The following is an 18,904-nucleotide window of genomic DNA, read 5'->3' as shown; positions in this document are numbered from 1 at the left end:
CAGCCTGCTTCCTTCTCTCTCAGCACCACCACTGATTTCACTCAGGTAAGTCAAAATTAGACATGTGCACAACAAAAAATTTCATGTTTGTTTGTTTTGTTTCGTCTCGTTCCATAGATTCGTAAAGGTTCGTAATTTTGTAAGACGCAAGTTTTCCTATTCGGACCCGTTCGTATTTCGAAAAATGCAAGTTTTCCTATTCGGACCCGTTTGTATTTTCGTAACATTTTTATTTCCGTTTATACTGAATGATTCGTAAATCTGTCTAATTTATTTTTGTTGATTCAAAATTCGTAATTTTGTTAGATAATAATTTTCGTTTAATGGATTCGTAATTTTGTACTTTCGTAAATACATCGCAACACACGGCTAATCCATATTAAGATAGCCTTTCTCTTAAGCCCTGTACACACGGTCGGACTTTTTGCCAACAAACTTCAAAATTAGCGTTTTCCAAAAAATCCGACCGTGTGTACGCTCCATCGGACAAACTTTTTCGGTTTCAAAAGTCCAGCCAACTCCCTTCGGACAAAAATCCACGGAAAAGTTTGTTTGAAGTTCAATCGTTTGTACGAGGCTTTACACTGTTCAATGTGACTCAGCACAAAAGACATAAGCTGATTGGATAAGATATTAGGTAAGATACATCACTCACTAACTACACTGCCCAGTGCCCAATCTAAAGAAAGATATGAGTACACAAATTTACGAACAGACAAAGAAACGGATTTACAAAACACACACATGAAAATACGAACATACAAATGAAAATACGAAACAGACAAATGATTTAAAATACGGTATGCAAATTGTTCGTTACAGATGCCATTTTCGTTCTTTTGCTGTTTCTGTGTTTCGTATTTTAGTAAGATTGTCCAATCGTACGCTCGTATTTTCGCTTGTTCGTTATTTTGCTTATTCGTAGTAATTTTCGTATTTTGGTTCTTTCAGCTTTTTGGATGTTCGAATTGATCCGAATGTACGAATACTAACAAATTCGTACGTAAATCCATTCGTTACGAACGGGAATGCACATGTCTAGTCAAAATTATACCCCACGTGGGGGAGCAAGATGTGGCCAGTCCTTAATCCCTTAAGATCCTGCGTTGCAGATACACTCCATCTATCACTGACAGGGTTTGTCTGTCACATCACCAATAACTTTTTTGTGAAAAGGTTAACTTACACTTTAAACCTAACTAAAGCCCCATACACACTATTAGCCGGATTCAGGTAGAGCGGCGTATATTTGAGCGGGCATAGCGCAGCTCATATGCGCTACGCCGACGTAACATAGAGAGGCAAGACCAGTATTCACAAAGCACTTGCTCCCTAAGTTACGGCGGCGTAGCGTAAATGGGCCGGCGTAAGCCCGCCTAATTCAAAGTAGGCAGGTAGTGGGCGTGATGTATTAAAATGAATCGTGACCCCATGTAAATGAAGGGCCGAACGAATGGCGCATGCGCGCGCATGCTCAGAATCACGTCAAATTTACTCCCTAAGATACGCCGGCTCAATGCATATGACGTGAACGTAACCTACGCCAAGCCCCATTCACGTATGACTTACGTAAACAACGTAAAATACGACGGCTGTTCCGACGTCCATACCCTAACATGACTTAGACCTGCTATTTGGTGGTTTAACTTTACGCCGGACGTACGCCTTATGTAAACAGTTTAGATTACAGTGATGGGCGTAAGTACGTTCGTGAATCGGCGTATCTCGCTCATTTACATATTCGATGCGTAAATCAATGGAAGCGCCCCTTGCGGCCAGCGTAAATATGCACCCAAGATCAGACGGCGTAGGAGACTTACGTCGGTCGGATGGAGCAAAAATTCAGGTGTATCTTGTTTGAAGAATCAGGCGCATAGATACGACGGCGCATCCGTGGACTTACGCAGCGTATATAAAGATATGTCGGCGTAAGTCTTTATGAATCCGGCTATATGCGTTTTCCTGCAGGTTTTTGTCTTCAGGTTTACCAAAACCGTCTAATATGAGGTCAAACCTCAAGAGTTTCAATTTGTATGCAATTGGGCAGGCCCTTGCACTACATGGTTTTGGTAAACCTGAAGACAAAAACCTGCAGGAAAACTGATAGTGTGTATGGGGCTTTACTCTGCATAGCATTAGCAGTGGACTCATCTTTTTTGTTTATTTATTTGTTTTAGTTTAGTTTATAATTGCTCTTTTAAGTGGTCCTAGCATAGATATTATTTATATTACCTGCATATATTCCAGGCAATATGTGAGTGTAAAATGTACAGGTATTATTTTCTTCTCAAAAAGATCATAGTGCTGCCCCTGACAATGCCTGCATCTGTTTTTCTTTCCTGATTCATGAAGCCATCTTTGTTCGGGTAATATTAAGGTCAGCATCTACAGTATGTTGACTAAAGTGTTAAAAAAAAACACAGTCATGCAAATCTGGCACATGGCATATGTTTGACATAGATCTGCGGCTGCTGCGACCTCTCTTCTTGTGACCTACTACAAAGTTACAGCGCTACAGTCAAATCACTAGGGGGAGGGAGAATAAGGAAATTCTCTATACTGCCCTCAGCAGACTGATAATATCATTATCCAAGATTCCTCCTGTAAGCTTCACCAGTTACTTTCTGGATCTAAAGCGCTGATTTTTAATGATGAAACATTTTTGAACAATTATACTGTTGCTGTATATTGTGACATGATAGGAATTTATTGATGCTAACTTGTAAAGTTATTAAAAGACTCACTTTAAATATGCAAAAAAATACTTTTGGTTTAGCGACATCTTAAATATCCAAATGCATTTGTAACCCCATATATAAACTTGATACAGTATTTTAAACGGGGTCTATAAATAAAAGTCCAGGAAAGTACACCAAAGCCAATCAGCATACATTTGTTTGCAACCAAAGATTTACATAGCTGATCACAGCTGAAGTTCTGGAAAGGAAAACACAATAGCTAGATACATTAGTGTGTTAAAAATGTCTTCATAGCACTAAACAATTTGTTCCAGTCATATAATTTCTCTTATGTAATGTCAACTTTTATGAATAGACTCCAACCATATCCACAATAGGGAACAATGGAGATCTGGTCGAACAACTTTAATTACAATCTAAAGACTACCTGCATTGTCAGATGTTCAGCAAATGTGTTGCTAAATGCAAAAGTTTAAAATAAAAATAGTAAATCTCATAGCAACTGACCAGAATGAGTCTTTTACTAATCTGACAACAGTACACTTGAATCTGATTGGTTGGTAAGGATAACTACACATTGTACATTATTATTAATGTCAAAGCCAACTTTTTAAATATGCTGCTTGTTTTAAAACTAGTAATAAAGATTTTTTTTATGAACAGGTGTTTTTAGGGTTTGCTGTGTGTACTTACAGCTGGCGTACACTAAGGAATACATCAATGAATTGCCTTTTACACTTGCTTCTTCTAAAATCCTATAGCTTGTTGTGGCATTTCCATACAATACAATATTCACGCAGAGAGTCAAGCTAGAAGCTGGATGCCAAGGTATAATATGGTGTATGTCTTCCAGATAAATAGGCACATCCCCTAGTAGGTACGGAAGTGTAATATGGGACTACATGAAGAAGAGAAGTATGTTATCTGCAAATGCGACAAGCTTGAAGGTACAACCAGAGACTGACAGGCCCTTAATACCCACATTAGCTCTGAGACAACAATACGATGACTCGAAGATCAGTAAAAAAAGTATTGTTGTAAGGGATAGAGAAGGCATTCAACAGGTGGTCATTGACTCAAACTTTCACAGTCGGTTAAAGTATAATGACATAATGTAGATGAGCATGTGCTCCCATAGTCCTATGGCTCTCAGGACCACTGCCATATAGTCCCAGCCCATTCGGTTGATTGCCTTCTCTGCATCCAAAGATAACAATAACCTGTGTTGTTTGGAGGAGGTTAGCCAATGTTGTAAGTCCAAGGCTTTGATAATATTGTCCTTGGCCTCCCTACCAATAATGGAGCCTACTATTTCACTGTATTCACTCCATTTTTCTAAACTGTTTAATAGTTCTATTTCATAATAATAAATTTGCTTCTTAATGTTTTATTATCTCTTGTTTGTTTTTTTTTGTTTTTTTTACTTACCTAAATGGCACCATTCTTTATTTGAATTAAGCTCAACCCTATAGTCATGAAGCATATTTACCAAGAACATTTTTTTGCAGCTAAGATTAATATTTAATTATCGTTCCAACACAAATTTTTCCACTTAGACATTTTATTACCTGAGCGCAGTGCATCCTTCTGAATGTTGTCATAGTCATGCCAGTCCTTCCTTCTAAGGCCATCTGTCCATGTGTAGAGCTGAGCATCATTAAGTCCGATAGAAAAACCCTGCAGAAGGAAAAAACAGGATATCTTGTTAAATGTGTTAAAGGTAAGTATACAAATGTGCAAGTGTTAGGTTTAGCATGCATGAGAACTGGATGATCTCTAGAAATTAATCCTTAAGTCTTATTCAGGTGCTGGTGTGTTTGTGCCCTGGTTTCTGTTCATAGGATATTATGTGTAAAATTACATTTTGACGCTTTTCTTTCATAAAACATTTGCAAGTATAAAAATATTGTTGAAAGCATTTCACAATACAAATAAAAATAGTAAATTTTTTTTTTTTTTTATAATTCGAAATCTAAATCCAATAAAGCGATTTAGCAATAAATATTTTGTTAAAGATGAACTCTGGGCAGATACAAAAGATGCAATTTAATGCAGCTCTGTGATTGTTTATTCAATGTTAAATTATTTATTTTAAATACTAGCCATGTAAGCACCTGAATTTGACTTACTTTCACCCTTTTTCCAATCACTTGTATCGCAAAACTTGGACAACGCAGTATGAAACGTTGCACAAGGAGCCAATAAGCTGTGCTGCAGTGCTCATGTGCTAACAAGGAGCAAGCAGAATGACAAACAGATTAGCACATTATTGTGCTGTTTTTTCTGTGTAGTAGCAGGCTGTGAAAGGCAAAAGACCTGCAAGTTTTTCTTAACTGCAGAAGAAAAGGTTCAGGTTTCCTGCCCTACCAGACAGATCATAGAGACTGCACAGTAGAGATGTGTAAAGCCAGCCACAGACAGTTTGAATCCTGGGCCAGTTTAGCAGGAACTGATCCAGATTCAAACCGTGTATGGACAGGTTGAATGTACCAAATTGATCGATCAACTTGGGTATAACCTGCCAGGTGGATTTATTTACGATTATCGTCTTTATGAGTTTAATACTGCTGTAAATTTTATTTTTTTGTCCTTTCCATAATAAATTCTGTACATATAGAAGATAAATACAGAATTACTATATTTTCCCTTAAAAATACATTTTAAAGCACAAATAACAAAACTACTTTCCAAACTATTTTGCTGAATATAAAACAACTATATATATAGTCAAAGAAATGAGAATTTGCTATTGCTGGTTTTTACAAATTTGTAGTATTTTAAAAATGGTATAAGGAAACACAATATTAGGGACAAGTTGTACATCTGGATAGAAATTACGTCTGCTGCAGTTTCTTATAAAAAAATGAACTAGATGGAAATTGCTAAATATACAGTGGAAATACATTTATTTCAGTTGTTTTATCTGTCTAAGAATATGTAATTATGTTAAAATAGTGACTGTGATTCACTCAGTTCTTTGCACAGTTTACAGTTGGGAAAACCTACTTGATAGTTTATTACATTCAATGGTTATATCTACAGGATGGTGCTGTGAGTATACAAACTATATTCAGTGCTATGTCCCAAAATTTTAAAATACAGAAAAAGCAATACAAAATGCATATGGACTTTTTGGGCCCAGACACAACAATAAGATTACGATGTACAGACCTTTATACCCATAAAAGCTATACCGGCCAACTTATTACAAAGCTTGTCATAAAAACAATTCACTTCAGAGGTAAGGACATGGTGCATCCCCCCCTCCTCCAGATTAACCATGTATAGGAGCTATATGATGGACTAGGCCATGCCTGCAAACTCCTCAAGCTATGTGGGCTCCATCTTTTTAGAATTGATTGCTCAAAATTATTGCTCAACATGGAACAAGTGAAAGATGTCTGTGCTGTGAAAACACACTATCAATAATATATTGCAAATGTGTGAAAGGGGAGGGGAAGGGGGAAAGGGGGGGGGACACAAGTGACAGTGAATACGTGGGTATGCCGTGGTAATAACTATAGATAGCAAAAAAATTGAACAATAACTCAGTAAATATAAAAGATACACATATGCAAAAAAAAAAAAAAAGTCCAAGAAACGAAAGAAACCCCAGGTCTCCAAAAAGTCTGGTAAGTCTGATGGTTGAAAAATAAGGACAGATATTCAACGAAGGGAGACCCCACAGCCAACTCTGGTGAAGAAAGGATAGACCGTCACCTTAAAAATCTCCACACACACCTCTGGTGGTCCCAGCAGCTCACCTTACATCAAGCAAAAAGAGCCTGATAGGAAAACCCTTATGGTCTGGACTTGATGGTATAGATTGCTCTCACACTCCAAGGCATTACATGCAAATATAAGGAACATAGAACAGGATGGTGTAATATTGATAGAGCCGGGGGGGGGGGGGCCTTGCACATAACACACTCAGATGCACTCACATGGAATATAAAATATGAGGCTTATCTCCACGAGCAGCAACTCGTCAGTGTCCTGCTTCTCCTCTCTCACCAGTTTCCATGCATGTCAGGCAGTTTCCATATATGTCAGGCTGGAAACACTATACAGCTCATGCAGCAGTGGAACAATCAAAGCAATAGGGAAGCAAAACACATCGCATAATCCAGTAAAAACGATCAAATTTAATTTAAAACAGCACATAAAACTCACATTTAAGTCAGTATTAATGGCATAAATCCACAAGTAGCGAACTCGTACTACGTCCATCGGATGCTAGGGGTTGTCCAGTGATTGGAGCGCTGGACAACCCAATCCAATCTCCCCAAGGACAAGCTGATATGCAGAATCACCATCAGCTCCCAGACCAGTGTATGCACAATAAAGGGGCCCCAGAAGACAATTAGAGCTCTTGGGATCCCTTATGAGCAGCAGTAACCACTCGTAGGGATTGCACCCTAGGTTTATGTGGTATTTCAGTGTGCTTGATTTTGGATGTGGCTGTATACCCGGGCATGTCTTTTATGTATGACACCATTGTCGACTTTTAATTATTGTCTATTGCCTATTAACTGTGATTACAATTTGTAATTTTTTACTATATACTGATCAATAAAGTTTTTTTCAAGGAGAAATCACTGGCTGCCCTAATCCCTCTTCACACCTTTTGAACTACTTATAGGTCCTTCCTATTTTTTCCCTTGTTACTCATGTAAATTATTGCATGATTAATGGAGACCTCGAAGTATTTAACTTAGAGACATGAATGTCATTCCAAGCTGGTTGAAAGATTAGTATTTGACCCCAAAGGGGGGTTTTACTAATTAAACTGCTTTTGTAAAAAGTTATATGTTGAATTGGAGTCAAATTCGGAGTTCTGATCCCCTGCTTTGTGGTTATCAGAGCACATAAAAATGATAATGCTTGTTGTTCACAGAGGAAAAAAATTGAAATTGCTCACTAGTCAGTAATTATAAACAAATGAATAATTACAGGCAGATCACCTTGATAGTTTTTTTGGCTATCTGCTGCAAATTGTTAGTTTGTTCAATTAAAGTTATTCATTTACTCCAGCAATGGATTATAATATTTCAGAAGAACTTTATGAGAGACACCATTAAAGTCTATTACAAGGGAAAGCTTAGAGAGTGTTAATGAGGATCAGAGAAACATTCCTCTCAGTGGCAGAGAACTGGGTATACAAGGGGGTGTTTTTGCTGAAAAATCTGTTAGACTGCATTAAAACTGAGCTGAGTTCACCCTCTGTGTCAAAGGCAAAATAGCCATATTTATCATAAGGAACTCATGAGCAGGGCCCACGAAAGCTTAATAAGACAGAGCAACAGCAAAACACACATTTGATTTTTTTTCTCCTTTACTTTTTACTGGTCAAAGTTGTTCAATTAAAGCAGTATAAAGGACACAGAACTCATATTAAGATATAAAGCTGATATCACAGTGCCTCCAGAAGGGTACTCTGGTTTTAAGTACAATAGTAATTACTAAATGATGGCTAATGAAATGATTGGAGCTGTAGGGAAGTCATCAGTTGGAAAAAGGATGCGTGCTCATCAGGCAGTAGCTCTCCTTACTGAGATTCCTGAAATTAACAGCTCCCATGGGCAAACCTATTTTCTATCTTGTTTCTGGTGAACCTTGAACTTCTTGCATTTCCAATGAACTTCCTATTTAGGTTATGCCTTTGCATTTCCTGCTTTCCAGTTAATTGTGCTCTTCTTCAGCTGATATACTGCTCCTTCTGCTCTTGCTGCTGTCTGCATCTTCGTTACTGACCTTTGGCTTGTTCCTTGACTAGATTTCCACCTGATTACAGCCTGAAACTACTTGTTTACCAACTACGCTTCTGCTTGATCCCTAACTGCTACATTTGCTACCACACCCTGGCTTGCTTATTTTCTGTTGGGGTGACCCCAAGGCTGTTACCTGGCACTATCATTCAGTTAAACCCATCTGCACCATCAGGAGCTCTGATGAAGGACAGTTAGTGCTTAGACACCGCCACCTGCCAGGTTAATCTGTTTATGTGCTTATCCTGCGGGTTGCTGTGTGAGCTTTTATTGCTATAGCCACTAGCCTCTGAGTCTGACCACTGAGCATAACAGAAAGGCTCCAAATCTATTTTCCATACAAAGCACTGTATATACATTAAAATATAAACATATACTTTAGTCACTAGATGCATGGCTGGTAAATGGACTGCAATTCAGAAATTCTTAGCCCTCAAATTCCTTGCAGCTCCCCAAAAAGTATATCAGAACAATACAAAAACTGCAACAAACTCCTAGGATAACATAATATATACATGTGGCACTAATAGGAAGACATTTATGGAAGCCTTTTTATGACAACTCAGGTTCAGAACACCTGAAAATGATTCCACCACCAGGAAGTCTGGGCTGGACATGACATCAGAAGTGACGGCGTCCCTGAGGCTTTCGACTAGATTTGCAAATCGAGTCTTTAGGAAAGCCACCTGGTGGCTACTTCTGACGTCACATCCAGTCTGGACTTCCTGGTGGTGGAACGCATGCTGATCCGGAAGGGAGGGGAGGCGGCACATTCAAGCTAAAGGCTGTATAAATTGCAGCCTCAGTCAGCAGATCAGGGATGTAAGGTCAAGCACCTGCAAACACTTGCTACAGGTTTGTGCCCCATACCTCTGTACAGGCTTTGTGTATGAAATCTGTAGGAAGTGTTCATGAACTGCAAGAGCCCATACCAGTGCCGTGCAGTTTATTGAGAACTACAAGCTGTCTGCTGCAGTGGAAGATGGTACTTGCAGTTAATTTATTCATAGATTCCTGTGAATGGATGATGCAGCTGAGAGAGGATCCACTGCCCACTGTCACAGAGAAGGGGGGGATTAGGGGTCCGGGGGTAGAGGTTGCTGAAAATGTTACATGTTACACCCTAAATATGAGTGTACCATGTAACATGTTCAGAAAGCTAAACTTATTCTTTAATTTACCACTTACCCAGATTACAGGCTTTTTAATAATTGTTTCCCTTAAATGCATTTTTGTGTAAATCCTCATTTACCGCTTGCCGACTGCCCACCATAGTTTTACGGTGGCAGGTCGGCTCGGCTGCGCAAAATCACGTAATATTACGTGATTTCGCATTTCACCCACTAGGGGCGCGCGCACCCCCTGTTCGCCCCTGGTGTCGACGCGCGTGCCCAGCGTGCGCAATCAACGCCGGGGACCCCCCGATCGCTTATTACACAGCTCCCGGTCCTTTAACGGGGGGAAATGACTGATCGCATGTTCATACAATGTATGAACAGCGATCTGTCATTTCCCCTAGTCATTCCCACCCCCCTTCAGTTAGAACACACCTAGGGAACATAATTAACCCCTTCCTCGCCCCCTAGTGTTAACCCCTTCCCTGCCAGTGAAATTTTTACAGTAATCAATGCATTTTTATAGCACTGATTGCTATAAAAATGCCAATGGTCCCAAAAATGTATCAAAAGTGTCTGAAGTGTCCGCCATAAGGCCGCAGTACCGATAAAAATCACAGTAAAAAAAAAATATATTAATAAAAATGCATAAAACTATCCCCTATTTTGTAGACGCTATAACTTTTGCGCAAACCAATCAATAAACGCTTATTTCGATTTTTTTTACAAACAATATGTAGAAGAATACGTATCGGCCTAAACTGAGGAAAAAAATTGTTTTTTTATATATTTTTGGGGGATAATTATTACAGCAAAAAGTAAAAAATATTCATTTTTTTAAAAAATTGTCGCTCTATTTTTGTTTATAGCGCAAAAAATAAAAACCGCAGAGGTGATCAAATACCACCAAAAGAAAGCTCTAATTATGGGGAAAAAAGGACGCCAATTTTGTTTGGGAGCCACGTCGCACGACCGCGCAATTGTCAGTTAAAGCGAGGCAGTGCAGAATCGCAAAAAGTGGCCCGGTCATTGACCAGCAAAATGGTCCGGCTCTGAAGTGGTTAATGAATATTAATTCCCCACAATCCATGAACCAATATAATTTGCAACTCTATTTTAAGTTTTAGCCTATGCACCTAGTCCCTTTAGTAAGTGATATGGAGCATAATGGCAATATATTAATAATAACAATATAAGGGAGAGTTTGCAATATTTTATTTTAAAAGGTTTATTGTGCAGAAACTTAACTATGTTAATTTTCATAATCTTTGGTAATCAAACATTTATAAATTACACACTGCTAAAAACTTTGTGAAACATCGTGTAAATACATCATGTAAATACAAAAATGACAGATTCTTTCTGTAACAAATCTTCCTATTTGCTCCCTGGAGCTCCATTTGTTTCACCGGGCAGGTGAATAGGAGTGTAAGTTGTGGCAGTCCTCAAGGATCTGCCAAGGTGCCATATTACATGCAGCATCTGCCTCACTGTTTGATTCTGTGATTAACCTGAAGCCCAGTGGGATGCCAGACTGATAAAATACATCCTAGATTTAAAGAATCTAGTTCCACAAGAGAAGATTTAACATCTGGCTCAATTACAAAAATGCACAAAGTGCAAAAAATGAGCAAACTATGTACAAAAGGGGTTTACTTAATTATTTTGCTCAATTTTGCTAAGAATCAAATTAAAGTATTAACATGCATCATGTAGTTAGCTGTGTAGCACATTGTGTGTTTGCTGCAGATGGAGTCTTTTAATGGTGATTGCTGATTTGCACCTGTCTCAGGTTAAGTCCACAACAAATCATCCACAGTCTACTGATCATAGAAATATTTCCAAATGCAAATAGCTCCAACCTTCAGCAGCCGGAGAGCTTTGCAGAATTATGCAGCCATGCAAGAGAGCACATTACAATACATCTTATTATCAATATTTTGAGACAGGTAAAGAAAAGTTTTACATTAAAGTAAATATGAAACAACGGCTAAAAAAGCAAACTGCTAACAATAAAAATGTTTTAAAAATAAAGAAAACCTTAGGTGTATTTATCATGTGCACCTCATTTTTGTTCGAATTACCATAAGGCTCAGAATGATCTTTCCCCAGTTTGATTGACAAATTAGTTCAATATGTGTAGGTTAAAGTGCAGGGAAGCATTTAATATGTTAACTCACTGGCCATCATATTTGGTTCCAAATTTTAAGTGGTGATAAATTCAAACTGAGATTAATAGACTGGCAAATTACAAATCTGAATTTTAGTATTTTTTTTTTTGGTGGTTCAGATTTCCAAAAAGATCCTGGGTAAAAAATAACTTTCTCATTTCTGCTTCCGCTATTGCCTGAGTACCCTTACCTTGACTGCTAGTGCCACCCGGTCTTACCCTCCTATCTTAACATCTTTGATAGGAGTGTCTCTGGCTATTTTTTGACGCCATTATCTTGATAGGCACGGCTGTTTAGAGCTTCCCAAACAACTCTGCAACATTTTGCATCATTTATTGTTCTCTACTTTTTGTTAACTTGTTCTAAATTCTATTATCTGTCATAGAACTTCCATCTTATAAGTTCAGAGTTTTAGAGGTTCGATTTTTTTTTTTAAATTGGACCCAACTACAATGAAATTTCCAGGTCATGTACTGTCTGATTAACTTTAAAGGAGTTGTAAAGGAAAAACATTGTTTTGCTGAAATGACTGTTTATAGGGTATAGAGACATAATAGTTAACTGATTCCTTTTAAAAATGATTAAAAATAGATAAAAATCAATCATATAATGTACCTGTAGTTTTTTAGTTTCGTTTTTGCATCTAGTTTTGTTTTTGCATGTTATCCAGCCTCTGTGCTATACAGAGCTATAGAGCAGTGATGGTTTGGAACATGAAACTAGAAACTCCCAGTACTGTGGTCATCAGGAAACAGACAACCAGGAAGTGTCCAGAACAGAGAAGAATTACAGCAACTTGAGAGCAAAAACGAACAACGAGGACATGAAACCAGGACTGCAGTAAGGTAAAGGAAGCTATTTAGCTAAAAAAAATCCTTTAGTGACCCTTTAATGTACCAATTTCTAAATATCAAAAACTGTCTTTACTGTCACACATGCTTTGTCAATAATTAAGGCTTGCTAAGCAGTGATGTCATTTAAAGTGGTTGTAAACATGAAAAACACAAAGTATTTGATCAATACATTGGCTACCATCTCCAGCACTAATCTAGTTAGCTTAGTTGGAATCTTGAAGCACGCCCCTTTACCTGCAATCCTTCCTGCATTTATGAACAGACTAAAGCTGACATCTGGAAATATATAGGGATGGCTCTCCCCTTCTGTTTTAAATGATAGACTGTTTATTGAAATAGCTTAAAGGGGAGTTCCAGCCATTTGTATGTTTATTAAAAGTCAGCAGCAACAAAAAGTGTAGCTGCTGGCTTTTAATAAACAGGCACTTACCTGCTCCAGCGCTCCAGCGATGCGCCGGCCGGGGCTCCGCTCCTCTCCCCCCCTCCCCGGCCGGCGTCTTCATTTTCAGTGTGGGCACCCGGCCGTGACAGCTTTCGGCTTCACGGCTGGGCACCCACTGCGCATGCGCGAGCTGCGCGGCCCGGCGCTGCGCCGTGTAATTGGCCAGGAGATCGCCTAGGACCTGTGACGTGTCCTAGGCGATCGCCTACAGCAGCCACTTCCTGAAGGCGATTAAGCTTAGTCGCCTACAGGAAGGAGGAAGTGGGACAGGAAGTCCCACTCGTGCTGAAGCCCCCACTCCCCCCCCCAAAAAATTACATGCCAAATGTGGCATGTAAGGGGGAGAGGAGTGGGATAAGAGGAAGTTCCAAATTTGGGTGGAACTCCTCTTTAACATAACATGAATGACATACAGTATTTGTAGATATTTTGCCACCAATGTATCAGTGTGTGAATCCTATTCTTTCCACCTTCTCTTGTAAATTTGAGGAGAGAGCGAGAAAGAGGGAGAGAGAAAGGGAGGAAAAGAGAAAAAAAATTGACAGAGAAAGAAGACAGAGAGAGAGAGAGAGAGAGAGAGAGAAAGTAAGACAAAAGGGAAAGGAGAGAAACGAGAGAGTGAAAGAGAGAGAGAAAGAGAGGGAGAGAAAAAAAGAGAAAAAGGCAGACAGAAAGAGACAGAAGCAGAGAGAGAGAGAGAAAGAGACAGAGAGAGAGGGAGAGAGTAAGATGAAGAGAGAGATGAAGATGAAGGTTTGGTTTTATGACAAGCCCACAAACTAGCAGTTTTTAAGGGCTAAAACAAACTAACGGACAATTTTTTAAAAGGTACACAAAATGCCATTTTGCTTTTAACATTGTTATCTTTTACATGGTTCAAGAAAGTCTTTTGGCAATTTTTACAACCAGTTTAAGTAAACCTGTGCTTTGTTCAAAAGTTCTCCCACTGATAATACAAAATTAAAAGCCCTGTGAAAGCTCAATTGATCTGGTTGGAGTTTTTCACAGGGATGGGGACGATTCCTTTACAACCAGGTAATAAGATATTTTAAAGTAGCCTCTAAAGCCCCATACACAAGGGCTGATTGTTGGTAGATGAAAAAAACGCTGACGTTCGACCCAGGAATATGTCGGTCTGTCCCACAGAAGTTGGCCTCTGTTGGACGAGCATGCTGGAAAACCAGCAGCTAGTCGACTCCGACTGGCCGACTACCAATCAGCACTCTCAGCCAATGAAAGAGAGCACTGATCTGAGTGTTCTGGCAGGGGGGGGGCATCCAACTGTCAGAACACAACAGCTCATCAGGGGAGATCGCTGCACTAACCTTGCATAGTTAGTACAATGGCTCCAACTGGAGCTGACAGTTTTTTCACAGGGTTGAATGGAACAAAACTCACAGTGTGTACCAGGCATTAATCAATATGATGTAGAAGTGGAATTGTTTAGATGTTGACTAATACATAACTTGTGCTGTTGCATCTTAACAAATGGGGACCCTATTTTTTTCTTTTCTTTTTTTATATATATATTTTATCAAGATATATGGGAAAAAACAGGTCAAATAGGCATCAGGAAAATATATGTTCCAGTTACCCAGCACATTACATATGTAGTTATAATATCAACTGTAATTTCTACACAAGGAAATATGAATTTATCCAGGTCAAAATTACTATTTCAAACAATTGTTGCATGCAACAATATGTCTTTAAATAGGTATTTAAGACTGGTAGTAGTAGTGTGTAGTAACTAGTTTGATTAGAGTTTTCAAAAAGATATTGTTTAAAAAGATTACGAATAAGGTAGATAAGGAGAAGGAGGATAGGGAGAAAGCAAGAAAGAGAGAAAAAAAGACCCTAGTCTTTTATTTCTAAAATTGTCAAGGATCAAGGTCACTTGAAGTATGACAGCTACATCTGACATCACACACACATCTCATTCAGAAGATGAAAAACTGTGTATGGGGGAGAGACAGGACAACAACTTACAGCCCTCATGTGAGTTCTAAACCTCTAATAGCCTAAGCAATGGAAATTCTCTCATTTCCACCATGACAGGTTAATTTTACACTTGCCAGGGTGTTGGCATTTGCAATCTGATAAGTTTAATCAGACTGATGGCTGTTGGGTAACAATGTGTCCTTTGTGTGGAGTCTGACACTACTTGAGATCCATAAGGATGCACAAAAATGTGTGTACAAAACTTATTTAAGCAACCTTTGTTGTTTCTACCAGGTAACTTCTTAGTCCAATTAACAGGAAATCAACATGGAAGGGACGCATGTCAAAGTTGCCTGGATGTTCCCTTTGTGGCTGGCATACAGATAGACTTTAGTAATACAAAGCAATAATCTGATTCAAAATGACTACTAGAACATAATGGCAAGCATTTTACTGTAACATTTATAATCTGACATGAAACTAAACTATATTCTATATATGAAATCATTTTCCACTGCTAACAATAAAAAAAAATGTAATTTAGTAATTTATCAGTCGAATGTTATTATATTTATAGGTCACAATACAAATTTTGCATATATTAAATATATTCTAGCAGTTGTTTTGAGGTTGCTGTACAGGTGAATAGTTCAATTATAAAGTAATTATAGAATTTATGTTTTAGTCTATACTACTCTTGATCCATGTATTAAATGGATGTTCAGAAAGGCCATATATTAGCACTATTTTACCAGTCTTGTCATTTGAAGCTTAGGGTAAGATCTCTGCAGTGTGATATTGGCTATATGTCATTCAAAGCAGAGGCAATCAATGCCGGATTTAGGTACTTTATTAGAAATAAGCAAGGTGTTCCACACAGACAAGAGAAATATGAGAGAGATTGTGCTTTGCCAAGTGAGCCTGGTGTGTGAGGTTATAAGTGCTTGACTTTCTATTTTCCTTACATAAAATCCATTACTGGCCAAAGATGTTTGAAATATTTTTTGAGCAAGATATGTACCAACACTGTGAATCTGGGTGATTATTAGTAGACAAAAGGTTACCATCACATTATTATAAAGGCAGGTGTTGTGTTTGCAGGTCTTGACCATTGTTGACTATTCTTTATGTGATTTTCATCTACTGCTTTTTTTAAACTAACAAAAAAAAGTTGATTGAAACTGAATAGCTGAATGTTACCTAAAGCAAGTGAATATATTTAAAAGTGTTCCTATATATAAACACAATTTCCTACTAATTCAAAATCAAAAGAAAGGCCTATACTATTTAAAGTGTTCTAGTTATGCCCTGTACAAGCGATCGTTTCATCCGATGAAAACGCACCGATGGATTTTTTCATCAGATATCCGATGAAGCTGACTTTCATCAGTCGTGCCTACACACCATCAGTTAAAAATCCGATCGTGTCCAACGCGGTGATGTAAAACACAACGACGTGCAGAGAAAAATGAAGTTCAATGCTTCCAAGCATGCGTCAACTTGATTCTGAGCATGCGTGGATTTTTGACCGATGGATTTCCCCACAGACGATCGTTTTTTTCTATCGGTTTTTTAACCATACAAAAAATTTAAAACAGGTTCTATTATTTTTTCACCGATGGGAAAAAAACTGATGGGGCCCACACACGATCGGTTCGTCCGATGAAAACGATCCATCCGTCCGTTTTCATCAGACGAACCGATCGTGTGTACAGGGCATTAGTTAAATAGTCTGAGAACAAAAAGGTGAGTAACTGCAGTGAAAACGAGCATAGAAGTGCATATTGGTGACAGTAAGTGCTTAGACATGAATTTGTACAGTGGAAGCAAGCACATAAAGACAGCAAACATTGGCACAGTGGTGAGTAAAGTGTGGACATGTAAGAGAGGTTGGGACAATGGGAGTGGAGGATGGAAGTCAGGCAAAGTGGTGGGATTGGAAGGTGGGTCTTCCGGTGCAATGCAGAGGGAGGAGGATGGATATCATCTGTAGTAGTGAGAGTGTAGGAGGGAGTTGGCATGAAATCGCAGTGCATAGGAGATTTCAGGCATGGTGCATAAGAAAGGGGTGCAGGCATAGTCGCTACTGGGAGCTCTGGAGAAGTGATGGTGGCGGGGATGGCAGAAGGAGCAATAGTAAGTAGTGCCTCCACAAGGAGCTGTTAGCTGTAACTACATCAGTCAGCAGCAGGAAGAAGAAGAAAGTTGGTGGTGTAAGCTACAAGGCCAATGATTACAATGCATGTTGAAGTCACAGCAGAAACACAGAAGTAAATTGGAAGGGGGATGTGTGAGTTGGCAGGCCCAGAAATTAGAAGGCCATGTCCCATTACATCACAGACTCACCTGCTGCTTTGGATTTGCTGACCACTGAATGTGGCTACTGTGGATGGTGCTGGTGAACATAGAGTCTGCAGTACTTGCTGCTGGGCTCCCAATTTGTGTGATCACAGTGGGAGCAGGTCACTGGCGGCGCGCCCAAGACCCAGATGTTAGATCATGTACTAAGGATGTGATCTGGCGCAGAGCGAGTGCCCTGCCACAGTAAATGTACAATGGGTAGTCTGCAACTTGTTAACATTCAATTTTGGAGTGAATTTCCCAAATGAAAACCATAAACACTGGTAAAAAGGTGTTTATTGGACAAAAAATGTCCTGTCTGCTCCTTCAAACTTCTCATTACTGCAGTCAAAAATAAATGTTGATTTGACCCCACTAATGATTAGATGATCAAATGGATGTTCTTAAAACCATAAATTTAAAAAAATTCTACTAGCGTAAACCCAGCTTAAGTGTAACTGCTGCAGCAGAGAAAAGTCAGGTCTCCTCCCCTGCCAATCAGGGCTGTGCTATGTGGAAGAGTTGTGTAAGCCCAGGTTCACACTGATTAGGTTAGAAATCATGCAAGTTCAGCTGAAAAATGGGCAATGCAGTCTGACTTTGGGGCGCTTTAAGAGACATCTGTGCAGGTTCCTGCATAGATGTCTATTCAGATCACCCCAAAGTCACCAAAAGTAGTACAGGAACTATTCTTGGGAATCAGTGCGGTGACACAAAGTTGACTTTGCACCGATTCGGACAATTGCTGGCAATAGCCACCAATTTGACATGCAATTTGACATGTACAATCAAATGCCAAATCGGCCCAATGTGAACGTGGGCTAAATCTTATAACTGGATTCATTTTTACATTTCATCTGTGTATTTAGTTGCTTGCTTCAAGCTCAGCTTTAATTTACATTTTTAAATTAAGTCACAAAAATAAATTTTATGCTAATAGAAACTTGAAACACATTAAGTATTGCTCTGCAAAACATAAAACACATTGTTTTCTTTTCAGTTATTTAGTGTTAATAAAAGAATATAAAGATCCACACCATAGTAAAAACAAGTATAAAATTAATGTTTCCGCCTAACCTGACAAATGAGTGATAGAGCTGAGAAGCAGATGCAGGGTAAATAAGGCCTCACACATTCAGAGAGAGATCTGAGAAGAACAACACATTCAATAAATACTTTAGATTCTAAATGGAAGTGTATGTTGATTCTGCAAATTGTCAGTTAGTAGCATTTTTAATGAATTTGATAATTAAAGAAAACAGAATGCAATCAGCATAACTGTCTCTGTTGTTGTTAGCTATTAGACCTAGTTTACACTTGCAGTTGGAGACAGTAAAGGAAGTTGAGACAATTTATTACTGCCCCTTAACTCCCCTCCCCCAAGCTGCAACGGCTACTGTTTGGGGGCTATACACATACCACAGCTGCAATGCGTCGGCAGAAGGGCATGGCTGGGCACAGGCACGTACAGGTACGTCGCCTTTAAGAGCCCAGCCATGGGTCGCGTGCACGCCGCCGAAGCCGCACTCACGACCTAGTCCTGAGCTCCGTGACTGCGCCTGCGGGACCCGTGG

At 39.0% G+C, this 18,904-nt stretch overlaps 1 protein-coding gene across 1 annotated transcript in view; it reads right to left on the bottom strand.

Moving 5' to 3' along the window:
- GALNTL6 (polypeptide N-acetylgalactosaminyltransferase like 6) overlaps positions 1–18,904 on the bottom strand; it is a 1,588,031-nt gene that overhangs the window by 1,201,843 nt on the left and 367,284 nt on the right. Inside the window, exon 2 of the mRNA XM_040333316.1 lies at positions 4,268–4,376. Coding sequence (XP_040189250.1) covers positions 4,268–4,376 — 109 coding nt within the window. The remainder of the gene's footprint in view (positions 1–4,267; positions 4,377–18,904) is intronic.

The sequence above is a fragment of the Rana temporaria genome, chromosome 1 (genome assembly GCF_905171775.1).
Source record: "Rana temporaria chromosome 1, aRanTem1.1, whole genome shotgun sequence".
In the NCBI taxonomy this organism is placed as follows: Eukaryota; Metazoa; Chordata; class Amphibia; order Anura; family Ranidae; genus Rana; species Rana temporaria.
The sequence above is the reverse complement of the archived record's forward strand: the minus strand, read 5'-3'. Positions and strand labels throughout refer to the sequence as shown.